Genomic DNA, 27,591 nt, shown 5'->3' on the forward strand with positions numbered 1-27,591 from the left:
ATGTGCTGTCTCATGTATTAGAACCCTCCCCTATCAAGTATAATCTCAAGGAAGTAAATGATATCGCATTAGTAGATGCCTCAGACAAGACAAAAATCGAAGGGGAGGAGTGGTTGCAAACTAAGGTGAATCCAAAGGGAATGATAAATCACACAAGTGGAGGTCTGAATGTTTTTTTCAATGCAAGGACCTGCAATAGAGGCTGAAGTAGGGAAGCAAATGAGGTTTTCACTTAGACCATCCACTCTGGTGTCCAAAAGATGTATGGGAAGAGAGGATGTGCACATGTTTAGCCACCCAGTACACCACAATCTGGGTTCATATTCCTTCTCCTGTGGCACAGCGGATGCTAGGATGTGTAAAGGTGAATGGCAAAAGGAAATAGAAAATGAGAAAAAGTATTACACACAGAAAGCCAGTTCCCCAGCTCAAAAAAATCCTTTTAGTGACCGCAAAGAACAAATAAATTTGTTTGATCAAAAAGCAGGGATTATCCCTAGAGAAAGAAGATTCGAGCATGTGGCTCAAGAAGATGAACTTGATCTTCGTGCTCGAGATGCCCCTAGCTTTGGGGTTGAATTTCCAGTACTATCTAGGATTTTAGATTTACAGGATAAAGGCCACGAGCGGACACATTGTGAGATAGGGATCCTAAGGGCAACTATGACAGACCTTATATGCAAGATAAACAAAGTGGAGGGGTTGTTATTTACTTGCGAAGCAATGTCAGCATTTGCAGCTGACCAAATGAAGGGTGTGGTAATGTCTGACAATATGAGACAAACTCCTGGGGACTCAAGAATGGTTGATGCGGAAATGAAATCTTTTGCTGAAATGCCAGCTTTAATGGTGGTTAACAAGGAGAATCCTGCTATCAAATTGAATCGGGTAGATAAGGAATTGGGATGCTTCGCTGCTACCGCTATTCAGCAAATTAGGAATGATATTGAGCTAATTAAGGATTGTATTATGTTTGGAAGAGATGGTCAATCAGCGACTCCAACACCACCAATACAGGGAACTGACTCGATCACGGAGGGGGTGGATAGACCGATCATGTTAACGGATTTGATTGATCTCTTTGATGGCTGCATGAATGAGATGTTTTCAAATACGATAGAATTGGCCCCTGAGGATGAGACTGAAAAGCAGATTGTGATTTTGACGCGGAGAGAAAGGAGGGTAGTTGCAAGAGCACATAAATGGAACGCTAGAATTAACAAGGCCAAGAAAGCCAATTCAAAGAAATGTGAGGAAAAGGTTGAACTTGAGATCTACTTGAAAGAAGTGGTAGGAAAACATGAGGAAAATGGGTTTGATTTACATCAATTAGATGATGAATCAAAAGTGCATTTGGATCTCTTTTCAGAGGGACCAGTTAACAGATCAAAGTTTCTGAGGAAGTGCACACAGAAGTTGAAACACAGAGGGGGTGGGAAATCCATCTGGATTAAAAGTCCCTCATGATACACAAACTCAACCTCAGAAAAAAGGGCAGATGGCACCTCCAGGGGCGGTTATGGCAGGAGTGCAAACAGCTCGATCACAATTCTATCCTGTACAGAACAAGAAAATCAAGGCCAAGAATTGTAAGGAACCTTTGAACAGCATGGGAGTAGTCATCCCTGCAAAGATCTCAAATGAGGGAAATGGCGAGCCCTGGATGATGGCAATGGTCGGTAGGGATGAACAAGTAGGGGACATAGAGATGGGGAGAAGTGGGGGGGGAGAGGAGGGAGTTCAGGAGGCGGAACATGTGGTTGCAGGACCAACTAAGAATAAGTTGTCCTGCAGTGACGTGGGTCGCAATGTCACCCCGAATTGTACTGAAGAGCAAGTACCCCATAGATTGATAAAAGAAAGGGCAAAGAGGAAGAAAGAAATGGGAATGGTAACTATGAGGGGATGTTACACCATGGAATGCCAATAATTATGGGATGGGAAAGCAATGTTGCAATTAATTGTAGAACAAGCTTAAAAAGAGCATTGATGCTCAAAACATTTCAAGCGATCCACCCCATTAAGAACTTTACGATTGGATGATATAGAATAGATTCACCTAGCTACTAACTTTAACTATCGCATGATAAGTGGGTTCCAGTCTATGATCATTATGAGGATGGTATGGAATTTTGACGCTATTGGCCTGGTCCCATAAATCTTTCAAAATGAGCATGAGGCTGAAAACTTTTTGGAAACACCCCCTGGGAATGAGAGCTCTAAAAGTGAAGCGCTGTTAAATGGTCCTCTTTCGAATATTAATGAAGATACCTTGAAGCAAATTCTTGCATTAGCAGCTGCACTTAGTGGCATTACGACATTGACAAGCAAAAAAGCTATCCCACCCCCTAAGGGTAACTCTGATACATTAGCATAACAAGGAACCTTTTGTTTTAATCTCATGGAATAGTTGTGGTCAAGCAAACTTCCTACGATGGCTTGGTAAGAAAGGCATTGAAAACCGCCCAGCTGTGATTTTGCTCCATGAGACCATGCATATGGCGCATTTTGATGTTGCGGGTTATGGATGTTATACCCATTTGGCTACAAGAGGAACTAAGGGGCGTCCCTATGGGGGTATAGTTGTCCTCATTAATAACTTGTGTAAATTTGATACAGAGTTACTCTATGAGGATGCTGCCGTGATGGCGATACAGTTGAACCCACAAGGAGTAATGAAATTAGTTATTGTGATCCTATGTATATATTGGAATATGGTCTGTATGTCCTGGGAACAGATAGTGGATACTTTGGATTCAATACTTGAAGGTGTATTCGTGAAAAATGATCAGGTAGGGATTGTGATAGGAAGGGACTTTAACTCCACCTTTATCAGCCACTAATTAACAACGGGATTATGTCTAATAAAACTGTCCCTTTGACCGTCAGGAATGGTCAAAATTGGATGAAATACCTTTTAGGTTGGGACATACAGCTGGTTCCCGCCGCAAGTAAATTATAGTCCTTTTACTTGGAATCGAGGCTACCACAGATCTTATATAAATCACTTTTTTTGTCAACCTGCATCTTAAAAGGCTGCGAGGCTGTGTTAATCAGGGACTTTGGTTTTGGGGACCACTTCGCCATTTCCATAGAGTTGCGGCTTCCCAATTGGCGATTCATCTCGAATATCATGCTTGAGGTAATTGAGAACGATAGACCTGGGCTATCCATTAGATGGAATCCAGCCATTTGCCGGAGATTAATGAATTGTATCAGAGTGGATCCATCTTTTGTGTTCTCAGGACATTATGACATTGGTGCGGATTTGGAGTTGGAAAAACGAATTACGAGTAGCATCCAAAGGCACCTAAAGCAATTTGCTCGGGACTCAGATACAGTATACACTCCCAAAGAACATAGTCATGCTTTTAATCTAGTGATCCATCAATTGAAAATTAAATTAAATGCCAATTTGCCTCCATATGTTGTGTTGAGAAAAAACAAATTAAATTGTCATATAAAAATAGGATCAAAGAACTCGGATACGACATTGCTTTAAAATACAACCAACGTATGATGTATAATTTACTAAAACATGACACACAGAAAACCTGGGCGAGCCTTAGAACTCTCAACACCCAAATTATAGGGCAAAAGGAACCTGCCATACTAGCTTCAGTATGGGTGGATTATATCACAAACAAATTTAAATTGCCCCAAAAGTTTAAAAAAAATGGCACTCCACTCTCTCTGGATTATTCGAAACTAATTTTAGAGCGCTGCCCCTGGTCCATGGAAGACATTGCAGATGCTATTACTAAATTAAAGGAATCAAAAGCAGCTGGTCCGGATGGGATCCCTCTCTGTCTGTTAAACACGGACTCTCACTTATGGGTGTGGATCCTCAAGAATAAATTTGACAATATTTCTGCAATGAGGCAGATTCCAGTTACCTGGTGTTCTGCGATCATAGTCCCCATTTACAAAAAAAGGGCTTACTAATGAACCTGCTAATTTTAGAACAATTGGGTTGACGGATGCCTCTTCTAAGGTTTTCTCCCAACTAATTCTGAAAGAAATCCAGGAGTATATGTATAAGCACACCACCCTGTCTAAATTTCAGATAGGGTTTAGGAAATTAATGGGTTGCCTTTTGAATGCGACAATTGTCTCATCTGCAGTGTCAGACGAAACGCTCTCATGTTGGAGCGGTGTATATGGCGGTGCTCGATCGAAGCGCAGCTTTTGACAATGTGATAAGAGAACTGTTGTGGGACAAAATGATCCAGTTTGGTTTCCCGGTGCACTTAGTAGCGTTAATCACACTTCTGCAGTCTAAGACCAATTACAGGGTACGTCTGAATGAACTGGGCACACTTACTGAGGCAATAGTGACAGAAGTTGGGCTAAAGCAGGGCTGCTCATTGGCAGCAGTCTTATTTAATCTTTACCTTTTGGATCTTGAAACTTTATGGAAGGATGCTATAATTTACCCTGTACAAATAGCCCACCTTAAAATAAATTGGATCAGTTTTGCAGATGATTTGCTTATATTGGACAAAACTCTGTTTGGGTTGCAGAATAAATTGAAGCTTTTCTCCAAATTTGCTGAATCTGTTAACTTAAAGGTGAATCAGGCAAAATCACAGATTATCATCTTTTCAGATGGGAATAAAAGGGTGTTAAAATTCAAATGGACCATTGGAAAGGTGAATCTTGAGGTTGCGAAAGTTGTTAGGTATTTGGGATACACATTATCGGACCAGAATTCAAAGAGATGGTGGAATGAGTTGTTAAATGAAAAACTCAAGCCTCTGACTGCTCAGATGTGTATCATATGCCGTAAATACTGCAACTTCTCTATATTGCCCATCATACAATTTTACTTGCTAAAAATTGAACCATCAATTCTCTATATATTTGATATCTGCACTGCAGAGATTGATGACCCTCTAGACACTGCTCAGGGGAAATTGTGCAAAAAAGTGCTAGGTCTGGCGAAATCGATTCCCAATGATTTAATTCACCATGAACTAGGCTTACTACCCCTCTCAGCCAAAATTAACTGGAGGTTATTGAACAACTATAGTAAGATGTTAATTCCTCCTAAGAACTTGCTGTATGAAGATCTGAATCTTATGATTACTTCACGGTCGTCTGTATCCTTATCTAAATTTGTAAAAAAAAAATGGATGCAATTCTTGACCTGATTGTAGTTTCAAAGGAAGAGCTTATAGCAGGTTTACCATGCTGTAAGCGTAAATTCCAATTGCTAACTTGGTGTGTCCAGTTGGATCGGTTTGGCAACTATAAAGCCTATGCTGAATATGCACTTTTCAGGAGGAAATTGGGCGATTTACCCAAATACATCATGCAATTTCCAGGCTTAGCTGCAAGAGGGCTATATCTGCGGTGCAGTTTGAACCAATTACACACTAAGGAGCGTGTGCAGCATTGGGATAAAGGAAATGAAATTTCTCAGATTCAAAGGGGGAATAACGTTTTTGTAGGACACCGAATGTGGTTGAGACCTTGAAGCATTTGGTGATATTTTGTAATCAATTTGAGGCGCTGAGAGTGAAGGAATTTGGGACCTACTGGTACTCAGGATCTGGCCCATCAAGGAGCGCTTTATGGAATAAATATATGTGGGAAATAGTATTAACCTAGTCATTATACTCACTAAAGTCCTCGCAGAGATTGATGAACTATTATCACTCGTTGATGACTAATGTAGTGTTTTTTTACTAGGAAATGTAATGAAACTCTGAAAGAAGGATGCCTATTTATGTTTTAATCATATGCAAAGGTTGAATTATATAAGAAAACAAAATGGTAATCGTGAATGAAAAGATTTTACATTTTTAAAGAGTCATTTTGATACAAAATATTGTTTTAAGAAGATCAAATCTGAAATGTAGAGGGTACAAGGAAAATGTTATATGTTTCACGTCTTGCTTTTTTCTTGCTTAAATTAATTTGTAAAGGTTTTCTTTATAACCAAACACAATAAAAAAAATGTTATCCATGATGCAATTCCTAACCTTACAATAAACTAAAAGGTCAGAAAAACATTTCTTTAATAATTCATCTTTACAATGTATACTTTTCCAATTCTCTTCCAATATGTTTTAATAGCCAGACAAGGGCAAATATCAGAGGTCTATGGTTGTTTCCAGACAATCCTCAAAATCAATATTAGCAAATTTACTTAACAGGTTTGTTCTTTCTGTTTTAAAATGGGTGCATGTCAACACAAGGTGTTTTAGAGTTTCATTTGTTTCCTCACATGGTAGAAAACGGCATTTTAATATAACCTTCCCCATTAGCATTATTCCAATGTCCTGTCCTTTCCCGTGTGTGATAATGATTGAATTTAAAAGGCATATAGTAACTTTGAATACGATTGCATGGAAAAATCTCGAGGTAACTACAGCGAGGCACTCTTTCTTGTGAACTTTGCATGCTCTGAGTAAGAATTATAGTTTTTGCATTTCATCAACAGTGCCCGCCCAATCCTGCTCAAATAGTTTCTTTTTTACATGGCATGGTCGTAAACACAAGTCATTAAATGTTAAATTTAAATCGCCTAGGATACCTAGCATTTTCTGGTGATATGATTTAACAGAGCCAATGTTACTCGTCAATAGCATCAGTTGGAAATCTTGATATAATGAGTTATTAGGGGGAGGGTCAATAATTTTGGCATAGTTAGATCACTGTCGCCATTTTCTTTGACAAGAAAGTGAAATGAAGCCCAGCTCATGCCTTATTATGATGTTAGGTACTGCTAAAGATAGATGAAGGGCAGTTTTAAGAAGCCGCCCTTGTAGAGTGTTCAAATATTTGTTCATGTCCAATAGACATATGTCTACGGTGTACAGATTAACACTTTCAACCTTTAGATTGAAGAAGTCGATTAACTGTACTAAGGAGTATTTGCAGTATTTTACTGATATCACTTTTAGCTGTGATAGTAAAGGGTCCAGCTTTTAAGTTTAACTGCTCCGCCCATAGTTTTATCGAATTCTTATTCGAGATGTAGCATCCAAGGTAAGTAGTGTCTGCAAGATGTGATATCCTATTAATCTCCCATCGATACCGTTTACCCTTTTTCTTTGTGTCAAATGTCATAACAGCAGTTTTGGTAGGATTAGGACTAAGATTGTGAACTCTTGCGAATTCCTCAGAGATATAATTTCCTTTGAAGGCCTGCTGGAGTGGGATCAAATATTATAATGTCATCAGCAAAAGCTAACCACTGCAGGCGTAATGCGCCAAGTTTTAATGAAAACAGATGTTCTGCTTTCCATAGGTCGGCCATATAGAGGTTGAAAAGAGTGGCAGCTAGGTTGAACCCTTGTTTCAGGCCAATGTATGTTTTTATTGGGTCAGTTGTCTCTCCTTCGGCTGTGATCCTATTCTCCACTCTTCTCCTGCCTCCTTTTCGTACGGTGTTGGTGCCATTTGGCTGGTTCAGTGTTGCTTGGTTTCGCCTTATTGATCTCACCCCCCCAGCCTGTGGTTATAGCTGGTAGAGATGCTGGTAGCCAGTATCCTTTTTCTCTTGCTCGGCTTGTTCTGGTGTGGTCACGTTGATTCCCAGATGCTGTAGTCTTGCAAAGAAAGAAAAAGGACTCTACCAGAAAACAGGCTGAAAGGAAAGGTGGAAAAGACAGTAGTGCCGCAAATTTTACAGCACAAGGCACGCTCAGAGGATCAAAGACTGGGAAGCCCTCATCCCATAAACTCCTGCACCCTATCACTTGGGGAGGACCGGCTCTGGAATACGCCCTGGGAGGCCACCTACCACAAGCTGAGAGGGTTGTCCTCTCCGCATTGACAAGGTAAAGAGAGTGACCCTGTCACTGTCCCCGAAAAACAGCTTCACACTGCCTATAATGTGAAAACACCCCCATGTTGCACATATTTTCCTCCATTGTACATGTTTTCCACTAACCATCATATCCTTCATTTAAGTTTCCGTATTATACTCTTTTTCTAGACGGAAATTTTGCTATATAAATGGCTGATCAGCAGGAAGTTAATGGTTTTGGCCATATGCTTTTCTTGAATTCCTTAGGTGTACAAAATTATAATATTATTTAAACATTCTTAATAACAATTAAATCAAATTGAAAATTACTTAGAGTAACTACTGATCTTGCCTTTATAGTGCCCTTATTTTTTACTAAATTGTCTTACTGTCGAAAAAGTAAACTGTTGGATGTTCTTTAGTGGAAACCCCCATGGTAAATGTATATATGTACATAGTAGAAATGTGACTTAAGTTTTTGTACTCTCCTGTTTAACTAGTTGTATTTGAGTGCACTCTGTGCATATCCCATTGTACCACTTCAGCACCCACACTACAACTGAAGTCCAAGCCTTACTGCTCAGCTTGCTACATTGATAGAGTTTGGCTAGACCCAAGTGTCTATTCCATGTCCACAACAATAGGGTGTCCTCCCAGAACCTTCACTCTGGGCTGGTTCTGCAAATCCATCTTAACAGACAAACATTAAAGACATTGGATATGGGCAATACAGCTCTTAAGGGTGATGCAGTGCTTCTATCTACGCATCATTAACTTACCTGCCGTATTCTAGAAATAGAAATGCAGGATTAAGTGTGCATTTACAAACAAAAAACGTGTGCTACTGCCATTCGATGAAACATGTTACGTTCTAAACTAGGAATAATCCATTTTAATTTGCAAACATCTGGGATACAGAAATGTCTCCAATGCAAAACAAGGAGAGTAGGGTTTCTGCCATGTGAAAAACTCTGGCCTAGAAATTATTGTTAAAAGAAATGTGATTTCAAATACATTAAAATACAACCAAACCCAAGTTACAATGCCCAAGGCACTCCAGTTGAGAAGAATATCAATATGGGGAGAGAAGAGAACATTTAAAAGAAATGTTTTTAAAAGGTCTCAGCAGGAGGTGACTAACTGAAAAAAAAGTTTCCCCAAATGATTCAGTAGTTTAGTTCCATGGCACAACTCCAGTTAAGGGACTTCAGCCAGTCATCAGTGGCTGGAGGAGTGTTACACAACCATGAAAGTCCAATGCAACGCTTTTCCATAAGGAGACACATTGCTAACAATTTGTAAGATGATTTAGGCATGCCAAATGTTCCTCTGACACGCACATCAGTATCCTCTGCCCAATACTCAATGCCAACTTGGCCTCTCCTCAAACAGCTACCCACTACAGGATAGCACCTACCAGTTGAACTCCATGTTGACATGCCTGGCCAGAATGGCAAAACCCTTTCCTCACAAATATCCTTTCTCCCTGATTACGCCTTCACACAAGACTTGCAACCTTGAGTTCTATAAAAGGTATTTGAAGTACAAACAATCCATCACATTTACCACTGCTACTGGCAGGATTAACCTATTGAATATCGAAAAGATCTGCTCACTTCTCATCTGCATTCCACTAAAGCTCAACGCAATCCTTGTATTTAGTCGACTTGGCTACTTACTAAAGTCTGATCATGTGCTGTTCAATATTTTGCACCTCTCCAGAAAATTAAAAACTTTGCACCTCCCTACCCCATTCTTAACCCAGCTCTCCCCACAGAGTATATGCTAGCGAGCTGTCAGTTAAAGCACATTTTGTACAACCCCTTATAGAAGGCTGCGCAACCACTAACCCTAGGGTGAGACAAAAGCATGCAGGAAAAAAGAAAAACAAACTGCTCTTAAAGATAGATTTGTAGCGGGATCAGGCTTAAATCTCTGAAAGGGGTAGGATGCTGACACAAAGGTACAACTAGTCCACACACATCCATATAAAAATACACCACATTAATATAATGAAAAATATAAATATTATGATACGCATATGAACCTCTTCGTTCACATCGGTACTAGAAGGCTCCAGAGTGCTAAAACCGGGCCCAACCCCTCGCGCCTATGCATGTATGCTACTTTGAAGACCCAAATCTCCAGCCTTGCCTCCTGGTCGATGTACTCGCCAGTGTTTTTCATTTGTTTCAGGAAGCTCCAGGGCAGGAGATAATGAATGGAACACCCAAGGGAGAAAATCAATATGGGCCCATGCGGCGCAAACTGCAACACTCGCCAAAGGGCTTGCATGCACAATCCCAGCCACACTAATCCACCAGAATCAAGAATAGAGTGAAATGTGGCCGCTTACCGGAACACCAACCACGAGCAAAAACTGTACCATTGACCTTGCAACGGAATCATGGTACTTACACAGAAATCCCGCACAGATGTAAAGGACGGGGCTTAGCCCCCGTTTGAAGGCGTCCCCAAACACATACTGTGGTGACATGGAATGTGGATTCTGACTAAGTACAGGCATGTTTGGGGTTATAAACATTTATTTTAACCAAAAAAATAAAGAGAAGAGTTCTTAGCCCAACACAGGAGAATGACTCCCTTCTCCTGGGTAGCAGTCTCTTACAGTGCAGGTTTCTACAAAGTTCCACAAATATCAGGGTACTAGGAAAAGGACTCCTTTCTCCTGGTTTGCATCCAGTTTTAGGAGGCAGTTCTTGCGTTACTTCAAGTTTAGATTCTTCATTAACTCCTTAAGTTCTCTCCACAGACTTTGTATTCTTGCACCTTTAACATTGTCCTATAGTTTGCCGCCACTGGGACGAGGGAGAGACTCCCCGAGTCCTTCTTGACTGTTCAATACCACAGTCTTATGCAACAGACCAAGGAGTTGTCTCACAAAATTATCTACTTCTCTCTTGTCTTCTTGTTTCAACCATTCAAGTTTTCCTGGCCCCCATGGACTTATTACTGTTCCAGTTACCTTCTCTCGGGGGAACACAGTTTTGCCAGGGGTCACAGGTTCATTCTGTCACTTTCTTCTTCTGCTTTTTGTTGGCCCACTTGACTTCACGGCCTGTTACTGTTGGCAGTCTCGGAACAAGTTTTGACCAAACGATCCACCTGTTACAGGTCACGCCACCAGCACAGTTCTTCGTACATACCGTGCAGTCGTCTATGTGGCTCTGCCGTAGGCTAGTGTTGAGGTCTCGTGTAGTTCTTTGACAGCACGGTCCACCCACCAAAGGGGACAACACTAGCACACTAATTCTCCACTTTAGGGTTGCCGGGCCCCCAGATGACTGGAGAGACGCTCTCCTGGTGTCCCTTGGTTCGCACGTGTAACTTCACACTGCAGCTTCGACACAGCCTTTGAACACCCTGTTTGAAACTCATGGTGTTCTTGGCAGCCTCAGAGCTTGCAGACTACTTCTGGATGTTGCTCTCTTTGTCCTTCTTTACTGTTTATCTTAAGTAGCTTGGACCGCCACAGCGTAACGTCAGTTCAAACAAGACCAGCTGGTCGAACACTCTTCAGATTTGACTGTGGCGTTCTTGTGTTCTCCTTTGTCCCAGTTCTTCTCATAGTGATACTGTGACACATTACAGGAACACATAGGGGGTAATTACGAGATTGGAGGTAATGGAAAATCCGGCACCGCATACCGCTACGGGCTATTCCGACTCAACAAGCCGGTATTAGCGCCACCGCCCGGCAATAGCGGGATGGCGCTAACAGAAGGACATCACATATCAGGCGGACATGCAACTACCGGCATCATGAAGGCAGTAATGAGGCGTACAGGGATGCCGGCATCGCGAACCACCCGCAAACAGCAATGTCCAGTGCTCACAACTGCCACAATTGGTGGCAATGGAGTCTGGGCGGGCGGGCGGGGGCGCGCGCGCACACACACACACACACACACACACACACACACACACACACACACACACACACACACACACACACACACACACACACACACACACACACACACACACACACACACACACACACACACACACACACACACACACACACACACACACACACACCAAAATGATTCCACTTGTAGTAGCAATACTGGGGCTGGCGGACATGCTTGCATTGCTACACCAGCAACAACAGGCACCACAGAGGAGACGCAGGAGGAGAAGGAGGATGAGACAGGCCCAGCAAGCCCCACCAGTGCAGCCAGTGGTACCACGCAGGCAGCCTCCAATCCCTCGCATTAGAGTCCGTCCATTCAACCTAACCCCTGAGCAGATCCACACCCTGTACCGATTGGACCGGGACACCATCACTACCATTGTGGACATTATACACGACATCATCAGCCTGATTGAAATACGCACCGCCATCCCACCTCTACTGAAGGTAGTGTCTGTGCTCCACTTCCTGGCCACAGGCCCCTACCAGCACACAATGGGGCACATGCATGGCATATCACAACCCTTGTTTTCTCGCATGCTGAACCAAGTGCTGGATGCCCTCCTGAAGCACACAAGGGGCTACATATCCCTACCACAGACTCCCCAGGAGATCTTTGACACAAAAGTTGGCTTCCATGCACTGGCAGGCATGCCAAATTGTATTGGTGCACTTGACTGCAGCCATGTGGAATTGGTGGTCCCGAATGCAATATAGGTGGTGTACCGCAATCGTAAGCTATATCACTCAATCAATGTATAGATGGTATGTGACTCCAGCAAGATATCACACATTGTTGTGCCCGATTTCCGGGATCAACTCATGACTCATTGGTCCTGTGCAACTCCACGCTACCACACTACATGGAGCGACATGCAGGACGACGTGCCTGGCTGCTTGGTAAGTTGCATGACAGGCACATGGCAGTGAAATGGGGGGAGAGATGCACACACCACCATGGTGTCATTGTTGTGGTGACAGCACGATGTGCACATCCCAAAACACTGTGCCCCAAAGCATTGAAAACTGAACATGACAACCAATTCCCATAGCAATGAAGTAAGCTGCACACCTATCACACCATGCCAAACTTAAAACCACCCCACTTCCCACAGCACGTGCACCACCCATCATCGGACTTCACCCTCCGTAACACAATCCAGCAACATGCTGTGAGTATTCACAATGTAAATGTCTGCAGCAAATCACTACACAGGACAAGCATCCATGAGAGTGCACAAAACAAAACCACCAAAGGAATCCACTGCTTGTCACAGGGCCACCACCACAGTAGTGCAGCATGACACCATGGGAATAATCCATGCTAATAAATGACACATATGCAATAAGGAATGTCCACTCAAGTATTTTTTCTGCTACACAACGGGTGTATTAAACTTTTAAATAATACAAAGTGCTCAAAACCTCCACCTCACACACCCTCTCCTCCCCCTGCCCCCAAAACTCCCCCACACACCCTCTCCCCCTCCCCCCACAACTCACCCACCTCTCCCTCCCCCCACACACACACCCTCTCTCCCATCCCCCCACAACTCCCCCACACATGGTGTCCAAGCAAATGCTGCAGGTTTCTGCGCCTATTGCCTTAATCAGGCTGCCCCATCTACATTTGTCCACTTCCCGCACCAGCAGGCGGCATGTCCGATCTCCGCAAGGTGCGTGCAGACCTGCGAAGGGGGCTGGTTTGAGTGGAGCTGGATGATGATGATGCGGTGCCCGCTTGCTCCAGTCTGGGGGCCGGACGCTCTGCCTCCATGGAATCCGCTATGTGGGTAAGGACCTGCCTCAGAGCAGACAGCACCTTGCATATACGCGTAGTACTGGCCTCAATGGCCTGTCTCACGGATGCAGTATTGTCCCACCCCTCCTCCCTTGCCTGGGCACCGTCAGAAAAACTGTCTGACTAGTGCAGTCAGCCCCTCCTGGCGCTGCAACGTATATTCCATTTGCTGCACCCCATCCCGGACACCAGTGGAGGTGGATGGTGCATGTGTAAAATTCCCAAATCCGTGTGGGGCTCATGCTCCCATGACCTGGATTCCCTCCAGACTTCTCCGGTGTAGTGTCATTGTTGGAGTTCAATGGTGTGACCTGGGTTGATGGTGCGGGTTGGGTGTGGCAGGTAAGTCCAAAGAGTCATCCTCTACAGGGACACACACCTGGCCCTGGCTCTGCGCATCCTCGTCCGTCGGGGTGCCGTGGCTGCCGCCTCCCCAACAGATCTGTTTGCAGCTGAAAGGGCCCCATCGGCCATGTCTCCTGTGCGGGGGACACAGATATTGTGGGGACTGTTGCAGTGGTCCTTAGCGGCACCAGTGCTGTGGCATCCTGTGGTGTTTGCCCCTTCTGTGCATGTCATGGCTTGGCTGGCCCTTTCGATGTTGAAGGCCTATTGTCTTCTTCCCTGCCCCTGGCCCTCTTACAGGGGGTTCGTGCCTGTGCGGCTGAGTCTCGGGCCTCGCTGTCAGGATCTGAGCCTGTGGTGGGCCGAGAGAGGGACGGCATCAGTGATGGTTCTACATGCATCATGCATACATTGGTATGGAGCAAGTTACTTACCTGTAACTGTTGTTCTCCAGCATGGGTCTGGCATGGATTCACATGCTCATGAATATTCCCCGTTGTCAGGCTGGGAATCCTCGGTAAAGAAAAAACCAGTATCAGTTTCGTTTCTGATCTGTCTTTCGTAGTAGTAACCAATCACTGATCTCTGCGTCATACTGACCACAGCCAATGACTGCCCTCTACCTAAGCCCCGCCTCTGGCAGCCATCTTCAGATTTGGTAGCACGTGAAGTGGCAGTATGACCAAGTGAAGAGCCGCAGAGGGGTAGGCGGGAGGGTTCGCATGTGAATCCATGCCAGACCCATACTGGAGAACAACAGTTACAGGTAAGTAACTTGTTCCTTCTCCAGCATGGGGTCTGGCATGGATTCACATGCTCATGAATAAAGAATACATAGCAGTACACACATGCACAACCACGAGAGGTGGCAAAGGCTCAACATTAAGCATTACATCAAACTCAACATTAAGCAAATCTTACCTCCTCACCAGGCTCACCTTAGGCGAACAGGTTGCGCAGCACTGCTTAGCCGACCCTGGACTCCTCCCTGGAATCCCGATCGACGCAGTAGAATCTCGTGAAGGTGTGCGTCGACCTCCACGTAGCAGCCCTGCAGATGTCCAGCAAGGGCACACCAGATAGGAACGCCGTGGTAGCTGCGATCGCTCTGGCGGAATGGGCTCTCGGACGGCCAAGCAGGGGCTGGTTTGCCAACCGATGACAGTACATGATACAGCCGGAGAGCCATCTGGAAATGGAAGCATTCGAGAGAGCCTTCCCCTGATTGACAGGTCCAAAGTTCACAAAGAGTTGTGACGTCTACCGAAAACCCTTCGTGCGGTCCACGTAGAACTTCAGCGCTCTAGCTACATCCAGCGAGTGCAGAGTCCTCTCAGCCGGCGACGAAGGCGACGGGAAGAAAACAGGCAACACCAAGGGTTCGTTGAGGTGGAAGTCCGACGGCACCTTGGGCATGAATGAGGGGTGCGTCCTGAGCACTACCCTCGTGTTGTTAAAAAAAAAAAGTACGGGGCCTTGCAGGAAAGGGCCTGGATCTCTCCCACCCGTCGTGCGGAGGTGATGGCCACAAGAAACGCTGTTTTCCACGACAAGAACTTCAACGGGGCCGAGTGCAGAGGCTCGAACGGAGGTCCCATTAGCTTGGTCAGCACCACGTTGAGCTCCCACGCCGGGGCCAGAGCCTTCACCGGCGGGAATTATCTGAACAGTCCCTTCATGAACTCTTTCACCAGACGATGAGACCACAAGGACGCCCGCCCCATGGTTCTGGTGTATCGGGAGATCCCAGCAAGATGAATCTTGATGGACGCGTGCGCCAGTCCAGCTTTGGCCAGCGTCAGTAGGTACAGCAGTACTTGGGGAGCCGTAATCCGCAGAGGGTTAATCTTCTATGCGTGGCACCAGACAGAGAACCTCTTCCATTTGTGTCCGTAGCATTTAAGAGTTGAGGACGCCCTGGCCTTTGCAAGAACCTCTCTGCAGTCAGCCGGTATGTCGTATCCTCCAAACTCTAACGCTGCAGGAGCCAGGCCTGCAAGTTCAGCGACTTCGGGTCGTGATGGAGGATGGCGCCTCCTTCCCTGGAGAGCAGATCCGCGTCCACTGGCAGCTTGATTGACGGGGACGCTGACAAATCCAGAAGGTCCGGGAACCATATCTGCCTCGGCCACGCAGGTGCGACGAAGATCATCCTGCACCGGGACCTCTTGAGCTGGTTGATGAGCCGGATCAGCAATGGCAATGGAGGGAACGCGTATAGGAACAGGCCCTCCCAGGGGAACGAGAAAGCATCGCCCATGCTCCTCGGCTGGGGAAACCTGCTGGCGAACCTCCGGCACTTGGAGTTCGCCACCGTCGCAAACAGATCGATCTGGGGTGTGCCCCACCGTCGGAAGAGGCGGTCCACTAGATCCTGTCATAGTTCCCACTCGTGGCACGAGCGCAGCTCCCTGCTGAGTGAGTCGGCGATGGCGTTTTTTATCCCTGCCAGATGAAACAGCACCAGAAACATCCTTTGGGTGACGGCCCAATGCCACAGATCCTGCGCCTCCCTGGACAAGGCTGGGGACCTGGTTCCGCCCTGTTTCCTGATGTAGAACATGGTGGTGGTGTTGTCGGTGAAGATCCTCACCACCTTGCCCTTGAGGGACGGAAGGAAGGACCTGAGGGCCCAAAACACTGCACAGAGCTCCAGGACGTTGATATGGAGGGCCTTCTCCATCGGGAGCCAAAGGCCTCTCGCGTGCAGATTCTCGGTATGCGCTCCCCACCCTTCCAGGGAGGCATCGTGGTCACTGTCTCCTGGTGGACGGGGGTCTGGAAGTCCATGCCCGCCGTCAGATGTGCGCGGGTGCCCCACCACCGGATCACTCGTCGGAAACTCTCGTCGAGTGTGATCCTCTCCTCGAAGCTGCCCGTCGTCTGGATCCAGCGCGCGTCCAGGAACTCCTGCAACGGGCGCATCCGGAGCCTGCACAGGGGGATGAGGTAAATGCAAGAAGACATCATTCCGAGGAGGGACTTGATGGACCTCACTCTGACCGCGTCCGCAACCAGCATCCGCTGCACCTTGCCCAGAATGGCCCTCATCCTTTCCTCTGACGGGGAGGACAGAAGCGACACTGTCGAGCTTCGCTCCCAGAAACAGTGCATCTTGCGCGGGCACCAGGTGGGATTTGGCGTAGTTCACGGAGAATCCCAGGTCCGTGAGAAGTTGGACGGTCCTTGCCGTGTGAACCATGGCGAGCTCCCTCGTCCTGGCTCGGATGAGCCAGTCGTCCAGGTAGGGGTAGACGTGGACCCCCTCGCGCCGCAGCTGCGCCGCCACCGGTGCGAGGCACTTGGTGAATACCCTGGGTGCCGACCGTAGTCCGAAGGGGAGGGCTTTGAACTGGTAATGACGCCCTTGGACCACAAACCTGAGGAATTTTCGGTGCCCCTTTAGGATGGGAATATGGAAGTAGGCATCCTCCAAATCCAACGACGACAGGAAGTCTCCTTCCTCCAGCTGACCCAGGACGTGCTGGAGGGTGACCATCCAGAACTTCTCTGTGCCTTGATGAATTTGTTCAGTCGTCGTAGGTCCAGGATGGGACGCCATCCTCCCGTCTTCTTCTTCACGAGGAAGTATCTTGAGTAAACTCCGGAGCCCCGAAGCCTCTTTGGGACAAGCTCGATGGCGCCCTTCCTGAGCATCGCCTTTACCTCCAAGAGAAGTTGAGGGACGTGAAGTTCTTTCCTGGCCACAGGGGGGACGCGCGGGCACCTTCTTTGAAACTCGAGCGCGTGACCCTGGGCTAGGGCGTCCAGCACCCAACGGTCGGTGGAGATGGACTCCCACACGCTGACGAAGCTCGCCAGCGGGCCTCCCACCGGGGTGCTTCGGTGGGGGCCCGACCCCACGGCCGGTTCAGTCCTGCTTCGACGAGGCTTTGCCGCCTTGACCTCCTTGGCGACGACGGCAGGGTACGCCTGACTTGCCTCGTCCCCTGTAAGCTTCCTGCGACGACTAACGGGCCGCTTGACGGTAGGTGGAAAATCCGCCGCCGGAACCTTTGGAGGCACCCTTGCCTCCGCCGCTCCGAAAGGGTGGCCGCTGTTGCTGGAGAACCCCAAGAGCCCGGGCCGTCTCCGTGTCTGCTTTGATGGCTTGAAGGGAATCATCCACTGTTTTCCCAAACAGGTTGTTTCCATCGAACGGCATGTCCAAGACTCTGGTCTGCACGTCTTGACGGAAGTCAGTAGCCTTGAGCCATCCACGCCGCCTAAGGCACACGCCATTGCCCAACTGGCGAAATCCAGTGTCGGCGATGTCCGTCGCAATCGTAATGGTGTGGTCTGACGCCACCTCACCTTCCTGCAAGATCTCTAGGGCATCCGCCCTCTTGTCGTCCGGTAGGAAGTCCAGCAGGGGGGCCAGCTTGTACCACAGCTCCCTGTCGTAGCGGGCTACGATAGCCAAGGCGTTGGCCGCCTTAATCGTCGTCGCTGCAGACGAGATGACCCTGCGTCCCATCGTATCCAATTTCTTTCCCTCGCTGTCCAGCGGGGAAGTCGACGTGGAGGCCGCACCCCCCACCGCTTTCTTCCTGGCTGCCGCGGAGACGACGGAGTCTGGGGTCGGCTGTGCCCGGAGGCACAAGGGGGCCGCGTCCGGGACCCGGTACTTCTTCTCGTACCGATCCCTTCTAGCCGGCGTCGTGGATGGGTTCTTGAGGAGGGCGAGGCCCTCATCCCAAATATCATCCAGTAGAGGCACGGAGAGGACTGTCTTCCTCTTGGCCTCGCGCCGTTGATAAAGGAAACCTTCCTTCTTCTTCTCCTCCGGGCAGAGCTGGAAGAGCTCGGATGCCCTGGCGATCATGGAGTGAAACGATCCAATCTCGTTGGGTGGGGAAGCCCGGGCGGGAGGTGACGACGGCAGATCCTCGTCGTAAACCTCGTCGTCTGTACCCGTCGCGGCCGTGTCAGTCCCCGTATCATCCCCACGAGTCGTGGACGGGGAGGAGGGCTGAACAGGGCGCGATGGCTGAAAAGGAGGTGGAGGGTGAATCCTTCTTCTCTTAGGGGGAGGGCTCCCAGAAGGGCCTGGCTCCGGGTCCCCCATCGGGAGCGGTTCCTCCGCTGGTGGTAACGGCAGTCTCGTCCTTATCTCCGAGCATAAGGACTGTATAGCCAACAAAATGGCCGCCGAGTTGTCTTGCGGCGCTGGTTGAGGGGAGTCCGACGGGCGGTCAGGGGCCCCGTCGGCACCCTCGACGATATCGTCGTCTCCTACGTCGGGATCCCTCCCGACGGGCTGGTCTTCTTCCACGCCAACGCCGTGGCTTAAGACCTCGATCAGCTCTTCCTCAGAGGTTGAGGCCGAATCCACGACGGCCTCCTGCCCCCCTTTTTCTTCTCCGTCCGAGGTTTCACGGGGGTCCTGTCGATGGGCATAAAAGAGGACTCCCTCCGCGGTGGCAGGGAGACTCTGAGCCCCGAGGTCGCCACCACTGGTGTAGCCTCCACAGGCTGAGCCAGGGCCGCCGCGACTGTCTCGATAGAGGCCTTGGCCGGATGGATTAAGGCTTTCACCACCTTAGGTGCGCTCACCGCCTTCTCCTTGGGGGGGGGGGGGCACTGCCTCGCTCTCCCTCCGATGGGGCCTTCGAGCTCGACCGGGGCCTCTCCAGGAGCTTCGCCGGGTGCTCGGCCTTACTCTTACCCGAACCAGAGCGTTGGCTCGTGGTTGATGGTGCCGGGGAGGATGCGCCCTGCCTGGCGCCCGTAGAGCCCGACCGTTCGGCGCTCCCGGTGCCAGCGGACTCGCGGTGCTTGGCCTTGTGTTGGACCCCCATCGCCGGGGCGTCCTCAAAGGTCTTAGAAGACCGTTCGGATTTCTTCCTCTTCTTCTCGCCTGATGGGCTCTTCCCTTCCAGCCAGTTGGCGAGACGTTGATGGCGGTCCTTCATGGTCCGCTCCGACATATTGCCGCAAAACGCACAGTCCTTCTCCACGTGCGTCTTGTCCTCATGTAGGCAGTAAAGACAAAAGGAGTGTTCGTCCTCCTTAAAGACATTCTGAAGCTGGCATCCACGGCAGACCCTGAACAGCTTTCCGGGCGTCGAGCTTCCCTTCTCCTGGGCCATGTCCGAGATGGGCCTGAGAAACTTCTGGAGTCCTCCAAAAGCATAGCTCGACGAAATCTTCGCCCTTGAGGGGCGTAGACGAATCCGACACGGGTCCCCGTTGATCGGATGAAGAATCGGTGGAGCTTGAGGCTCTTTTTGACTGAAAAAAATCGAAGTTTATGAGAAAAAACGTGAAAAAATAGCACTAACGCTCGAGAGCAATAGCACGAGGATCCCAACACTTGAACGTGTGGTAAAAATCTGAAGATGGCTGCCAGAGGCGGGGCTTAGGTAGAGAGCAGTCATTGGCTGTGGTCAGTATGACGCAGAGACCAGTGATTGGTTATTACTACGAAAGTCAGATCAGAAACAAAACTGATACTGGTTTTCTCTTTACCGAGGATTCCCAGCCTGACGACGGGGAATATTCATGAGCATGTGAATCCATGCCAGACCCCATGCTGGAGAAAGATTATAAATTCATGATGAAATGTATCTTGTAGAATTCCAATGCCTTGCTTTATGCCACCTCCCTTTCTAGGTCACAGTAGGTACAAATCACCAATGTGGGACACCCTGGTAGGAAATGGCAGTATAATGGATTGGAAAAAGTCCCAGCACACAAGGCCCAACTTAACAGCAAAGCAAAGTCATCAGGATGACGCAGGAAGCTCGGCCTGGACTTCAAGCAGCAGAAAACCCAAACAGATAGTGTCTAAGCCAACGCTTCCAGCCACGATAGGCAAACGAGAGCCTAACGTAGCAACGGCAATAAAACAGCAGGAACTCCTCCTGCAGGTAAGGGAACCTGCTTCTTCTAAGATCCAATGACAGTAAGAGAAATGTCAGAGTTACCTCTTTTATACTACTACTTTTAGAGCTTGGACAAAGCCAGCTCAACAATAGCAAGAGGGGGATAGAGGTTCAGGTGAGCAACGATTATGGATGGGTTTTAGGCATACCATTCAGGCCTGGCCACCCTGCAGGGTGTAAAAGGCAAAGTCCTGGGGATTATATTTGTCTAAACCAGTAGAAAGAAATAGGTAGGCTGCCATGTGCGCTCACAAAGAGCCCACATTAGCAGAAAAGCTACTTTAAAGCCTACCTTATGGATCCCTAGAACAGAAAAGCCCTAAAATACGAACTGGCCAGGTGCAGGGCTTAAAAGAATACACTGGTATCCCAATGGCTTCCTGGTGAAGGCAAACCAGAATCATCCTGAGCTATAAATGGGAATTTAGGAAGCTCTGCGGTGGAGAGCCTTATGTGTGACCTTGGACCACAAACTCAAGTTAAAAAGGCTTGAAATGGCAGGGGGGCTTGTACTGAAGCCTCTCTGGTCACCAGAAAAAGTTCAGAGATCCAAAGAAAGAAATGGAAAAACCTAAAACAAAGTGGCTCCAGAAACACCAACATAGGAATTCGGTCTTCGCTCCGTCTATGTAAACAACTAGTCCACATTTCTGCTACTGGTCTTCAAATCCATTCATGGGTGATGAAGGATAGCTCAGGTGCAACGCGTTTGTCTTGGAAGCAAGACAAGGCAGCGCAACACAGGTTTGATTCCTGAGCTTAGAAACCACTCACTGGTATTAAGAGTGTTATAAAAGAACAATTATAATTCATGGGCTAGTTCCCACATCCCATAACACTCCATCATGGCGATCATTCACTAATCCCCCACCTTGTAGCCTCTCTTCTAGCACCAATCTCACTTTCCCTTGTTCATTCTGTGCCTGCCTCATCCAACTCCTACTTCTGCCACCCCTCTGAAATTAAACACCCAACCAACAATCATACATTCAAATCAGCTCTCGAACTCCATCTACTTCACACTTAATTCGACCCCACGTTACCCCAGCATGTTCCTGTGAACCCGTCTCCTCTGCCATTATACCAACTACACAGACTTCGCCTGTAAATTTACCTAGCCTGATTATTTGTTTTTCCCCAGTTCATGTTCTACCTCAGCCCTAAACATCATCTAGTCCACTTTCCATTCCACAGGTTTTATTTTAAAGCGTCCACTAGAGGCATTGCCCTGGCAACTATTGGTAACAATCTAACTGCTTGTCTGAACACCATATCCCCAATGAACACAAATAAAAGTTTCCCATGTTAATACAAAATAAAATAAATTCCGTGGAAGCTAACAGTAAAAGGCATACAAATGCAATGTCTTTAAAAAAAAAATAAGAAATCTTACCAAACTTTCCAATCTTTTTGCCACTATAGATGCAAATCTCTGCTCTCCTGCCAATTCGGAAATAAGGAATACATATTCTGGAGCAGTCACTTGGTTTGATCTGTGTGTTCTTCCTGGTAATTCAAAGGAAAGAACATAAGGATTCAGCTTTTATTAACTGGTGATTTAGAACATGAAATAGGGAAACTTCAGAGTACCAGGAATTTGGGGGGTGGGGTGGAATCGAATTACTCATGGCATAGGACAGTGTTAAGGTGGATTTTTAGAATGTGGCCTGGTGGACAGATTTGAACAGGGAACTTGGTTGTTAGCTAAAACCCAATCAAGGTAGCCATGGAGAGCAGTCAAGGACTATTCTCAGGAGTGGGAGACGGGAAGGGGTCCTCAATGAGTCCACATAGTATGGCACACAATTCAATTTAGACAGCAAATAAAAAATATATTTATTATAGGCCTTCTGGACACACTGAAAAATGAATCAAACCGGTAGTATTATCACGCAATACTCTATGATACAAATATATGTAGTCACCACAGTTCAGATTTGCATTCAAATAACTTACAGCAATGTGGTAAGTTGATTTAATGCAATAAATTATGGAAAAGGGTCACAAGTTAATTTCCTAACTTTAGCAGTTCAAACCCTAAGAGTGGGGGCTTGTGACCAAAAGTTACAGGAACCACAATGTTTCTCCCCTGAAGGGAGGCCGCAGGTTAAATTGTAATTAGCTTGTATTGCTGATATTTCGAAACGTTTAACAATTTTACTAAAGGTAAGTAAATGTTTTCTCATATTTCAGGTTACTCTACCCAGATTTGATGACCAAAAGGTGAGTGGAATGGAATGTCGGAGACAAAGGACTTATTCTCAATGTTATCCCATTGAGGACGGGGGGGGGGACAAACTCTGTTTACTTAATCCATGACTCCAATTTTCCCAGATGTCCTTGTGGATCGGCTGGAGGTTACAGGGGGCTAGATCTTCAGCCGCTGGTTCCGGTGAGTAATGCCCAGGAGATGTTGGTTCAAGTATTCTTCCAGTAAGAGGCAGCTGCAAGATTCAACATCTGGCGATGATGAAATGAAAGAAACGACAATGCAGACCTCAGGAAACTTCATAGGTTGGATAAAGGTGAGCTGCAGTGACTATCTCCACACACAGGCGACGACAGGAGTCGTCCTAGTCGCAGAAGCTGCTAAAGTACATAATCCCTTGATTTCTGGCACAAGCTGGCGACCACCAAAGTTTCGGGATTGAATGCAGAAACAGTGAAGCTTCCAGCGAGGTAGCTCAAGAGAACTGGCCAGTGAACCGGGCAGTCCAGGGACAAATCCGATGACTCAGAAGGGCAGGAAACTCGAGAAGGGGTTGAGAATAGTTGGTCCCACTAATACAAGGGCTGAGGCACCACTCAGGTTCTTCGGCAATCAGGTAGTCACACAGGGTTTCACCGAGCCTGGCATAGGAAGGGATGCTGAGCCACTCCAGAAGTCATCTTTGCATCTTTAGCAGGCTGTGCTTCTTGGCTCCAAAGATGAATTAAAGAAATGGCTGTAGAGGTCCTCTTCTTATCTAAAATCTGAGCTTGAAGCAAGTGCAAGCCCACCAATGGTAAGGATCTGCACCATTCAAACAATCAGTAGTTATAAAATCAGGGATAATTACCAGTTTCACATGTGATCCACACACCTAGATTTTCTGGCACCCAAAATATGGAGTGGGACTAGACAGTCCCACCTCTTCCTGGGCCACAGATACACAAGGTATCACTAGCCCCTGAAAGCAGCACCTTTCCCAGTAAAGTCCATAAGTTTATAAGGGATTTTCTGACCTGACAAGAAAGGAAGAAAGCCAAACAATATGGCCAAAGAACAATCGAAAATCTCGGGGCACAGAAATTTTAGGGCCCTAGCCATGTTTAGTAGCCATATGCGGTAAATGTGAATGTGAACACTAAAAATAATGCAAAAATGTTATCTACTGCCACCAGCTTGTCTTTAGGCACAATTAACAATCCTAAGAGTAAAAAGCTAGGGTGATTCAAATGGATCCCCTTTGCACTGCAAGGTACTGTGTGCAATGTTATAAAGTACAAGAATTCAAAAGGAAAACAAAGTTTCACAATACAGAGTCTGAAGGACTAATCAGTTTCCCCATAACAATGATCAAAAGGCAAGGGAAGGAAAACTAAAGGCTTTACTTCCCTTTAAAAAGTCAGAACAGATTTAAAAACAGAGCAAACAGAATGGGGATCCATGGAGGGAAAGTTGCAAAAAGAGAATTCTTTCCTAACAGAGGGGAGAAGGGAAGGGGAACAGTTAGACATGTGAAAGTGATGTTGACACATGCATTAACATCGACAACAGTGATACATTAAAAATCTTGACTTTCAGGAGGAGGGATGGAACATAGTGTAAACAATAGCCTGGTGGACAGAGTTTACGAGGCCACACTAGTAATAGTGAACAGGGGAAGCTCTGGGAGCTGTAGCCAAACCAAACATGGTATCATGGAGAGTGGTCAAGGCAAAGTCTCAAGCAAAGTGAGTGGGGTCAGGGGTCCACAATGAGTCCACACAGTGAAGCAATCAAGGATTACACTTAGTACGTATACAAATACTACACTTATTGGCCAAGAACACACTATAAGAATGAACAGAGCAGATAATACGATCACACGATATTAATATAAAACATATATACAGTCACACTTAATCTATGCAAAGTATGTGATTCACCCACCAATGCCTGAAAGAGAAGTTAAGTAATTAACAATTGCACTAACAGTTCACAGGAATAGCAACCCTAACTTAAAAAGTCCAACCCTAAGTAGATTGGGGCCTTGTGCCCAAATGTTCCAACATTTCTAAAATAGTTTTGGCGACGAAGGCAGATACTGCTCTCCATCTGGCGGAACAATATGTCGTCAACTTCCAGTGCCACTGTGATGGTGTGATCTGACGCTATCTCTCCCTCCTTGAAGAGGGTGATCGCCTCCATACTCTTGGCATCTGGGAGGAACTCTAGAATAGGTCCCAGCTTGTACCACAGCTTCCTGTCATACCTGGCTCGGACTGCCAGTGTGTTGGCCGCATTGGTGGTGGACGCTGCGGTGAAAATCACCTTCCTCCCCATGGCGTCCAACTTCTTGCCCTTGCTGTCCGGTGGGACGGAAGACGAGGACGAGTTAGATGAGCGCTTCCTCGCGGTGGCCGAAACCACAGAATCCGGTACACAGTACTTCTTCTCCAGCCTATCTCTTGGTCAGAGCAGTGCAAGGTTCGTCAAGAGGGCCAGGCCCTCCTCCTACACATCGTCCAGAAGGGGTACCGCCATAATTGTCTTACTCTTGGCGTTGCGCCTCTGGTACAGGAAACACTCTTTCCTGGTCTACTCAGGTACGAGCTCGGAGGCTTTGGCGATCATAGAATGGAACAATCCCACCTCATCTGGTGGGGACGCCCTAGGCGGTGGGGGCCCGCAGCCTGCTCCGTCAGAGTGGCCTTATCCGTCTCGGTGTCCGCGGGTGATGGAGCTTTTTTTTTCTTCGTAGGCGGTTGATCGGGGGCCTGGAGGATAGTTGGAACAGGCCCTTGTGATACCCTCTTCTGGATCTCTCGACACCAAGGTCTGGAGGGTTGATAGGATGTCCAGAGAGACATCCCTCGGCGGAACTGGCGTGATCGGAACACTGGGCCCTGCGCCCTCATACTCTTGAAAATGGTCAAGAGTTCGCAAACGCTAGAATAGCTGCGGTTTGGTCAGAAGGAGGGCAAGGACAGTGGGGCCGGGAATCTGCAGTACACCGGACCACAGTGGCAACAAGGATGATCGCCACAAGGAAGAGGGGAGTTTCGAGGGGTGAGGGGAAGGGGTTTTGGGGCCTTCACAATGTTGGAACTGTGGGAAAAGGGGACACACTTCAAGTGAGTGTGGAAGCAGACAAGGAATGGAGTATCATTATGGTCCACCAACCCGGGGGCCCTCACAAGGGCCAATGCCCAGAATTACTTGTATACCCTACGAAATACACCAGGCTTATACACAGTAACCCCCACAGATCCGAGGCCCACCTGGGCAGTAGCAGCTAGCAGTACAACAATACAAACCCCAGCACACATTCCAACAGGGAGGTGGGCTGGTACGTTTTCCCCCTTTGGAGGTGCAGTTGTGGTGGGATGAAACCCCTTTTCCTTTCCTGGGACAAAGAAACACATATCCTGACGAGGACAGCCCACTGAGAACTCGCGTGTCCGGTCCTGTCAATGAGGATGATGTCCAGGTGGGGGGGGGGGCTGGGATGGGGGGAGAGATAGGAAACAAGCAATTCATTTATATGGTCGATTCGATTGCTGTGACATCATGCCTCAGTGAGGGGGACTTCCCATTATCGGGCAAATCTCTTTACATGCAGGGAATCTCTAGGGATATTTCTATGTTTTCGTACACAAAAGATCTGGATGTAAAGGTGGGAGGGAAGGTGGTGCGTGCTCCCTTGATGTATTCTGAGACTTTGCCTGCCAATTTGCTGGGTATAGACCTGCTCAGTAAGGTGAACATGATAATCTCATTCACTCATCAAGGCACTGTTTGCACCACACCAGGAATGTGTGCAGTAAGAGCAATGGTAATAATACATGCAATGGCAGGGGAGGTGGTGGTCCGAGGGATAACCGTAGACCCAGAAATGTTCACCTGTGGAATAACAGTGCTTGTGGAGGTGGTGCCACAAATTGCCAAGGGATGTTGGAGAGTACCAACAGAATATATCCTTCACCCGGTAGTGTTCCCTGAATTGGTGGCAGGCACAGTTGTGTCCCTAGACCTGCAAGGGTTGTTGGTGTCAGCGAAGACAGTGGTTGTACTAGGGACAGACAGACGAGGGTGTGAGTGGTACACAGTGCTCTGCATCGACCCCACTGTACCTCTTAAGGAGGTACCAGATGCAGAAATGTTTGAGAACAATGACAGTGGTAGAGAAATAATTTTTGGAGATTCGCATCGCTTGTGAGGTCATGGTGCAGTACCTAAGAGTGCAGTGCCCCATGATGGCTGCTGTGGCCTCACCCCCTTCATTGAAGCAGACTCAGTATATGTACGCAAGCAGTTGTGGACCCCCAACCCACATGACGTTGGGCTTTTAAAGGAAGTGACCCAGTAACCATAACACTGAAGGCAAGGGCAGTGGTACCCCCTGTGAAACAGTACCCACTATCAAGAGAAGCAGAGGAGAGAATTAGACATTATACAGGCCCTGCTGAATCAAGGGATCCAGGATTTACACGCCCTAAATGATGTGGCACAGAACAAGTTTCCTGTAGTTCCTAACCCAGTCACCATTTTCTGTAGTATCCCCAAAGAAGCGAACCACTTTACAGTGGTTAACCTAAAGAATGCCTTCTTTTTGATACCTTTGCACACTGACTCACAGTACCTCACAGCATTTACCCATGGCGGAAAACGCTACAA

The 27,591-nt window shown here is 47.5% G+C and overlaps 1 protein-coding gene across 4 annotated transcripts in view; it reads right to left on the reverse strand.

Moving 5' to 3' along the window:
- The window catches only part of SBNO1 (strawberry notch homolog 1), a 2,127,865-nt gene that overhangs the window by 730,426 nt on the left and 1,369,848 nt on the right, over positions 1 to 27,591 (reverse strand). For all 4 annotated transcript variants that reach the window (XM_069619669.1, XM_069619670.1, XM_069619667.1 and 1 more), the window contains one exon: positions 22,123 to 22,235. In XM_069619669.1, the coding sequence (XP_069475770.1) occupies positions 22,123 to 22,235 (113 nt within the window). The remainder of the gene's footprint in view (positions 1 to 22,122; positions 22,236 to 27,591) is intronic.

This window comes from Ambystoma mexicanum, chromosome 10, assembly GCF_040938575.1.
Source record: "Ambystoma mexicanum isolate Mex_15411 chromosome 10, UKY_AmexF1_1, whole genome shotgun sequence".
Lineage (NCBI taxonomy): Eukaryota > Metazoa > Chordata > Amphibia > Caudata > Ambystomatidae > Ambystoma > Ambystoma mexicanum.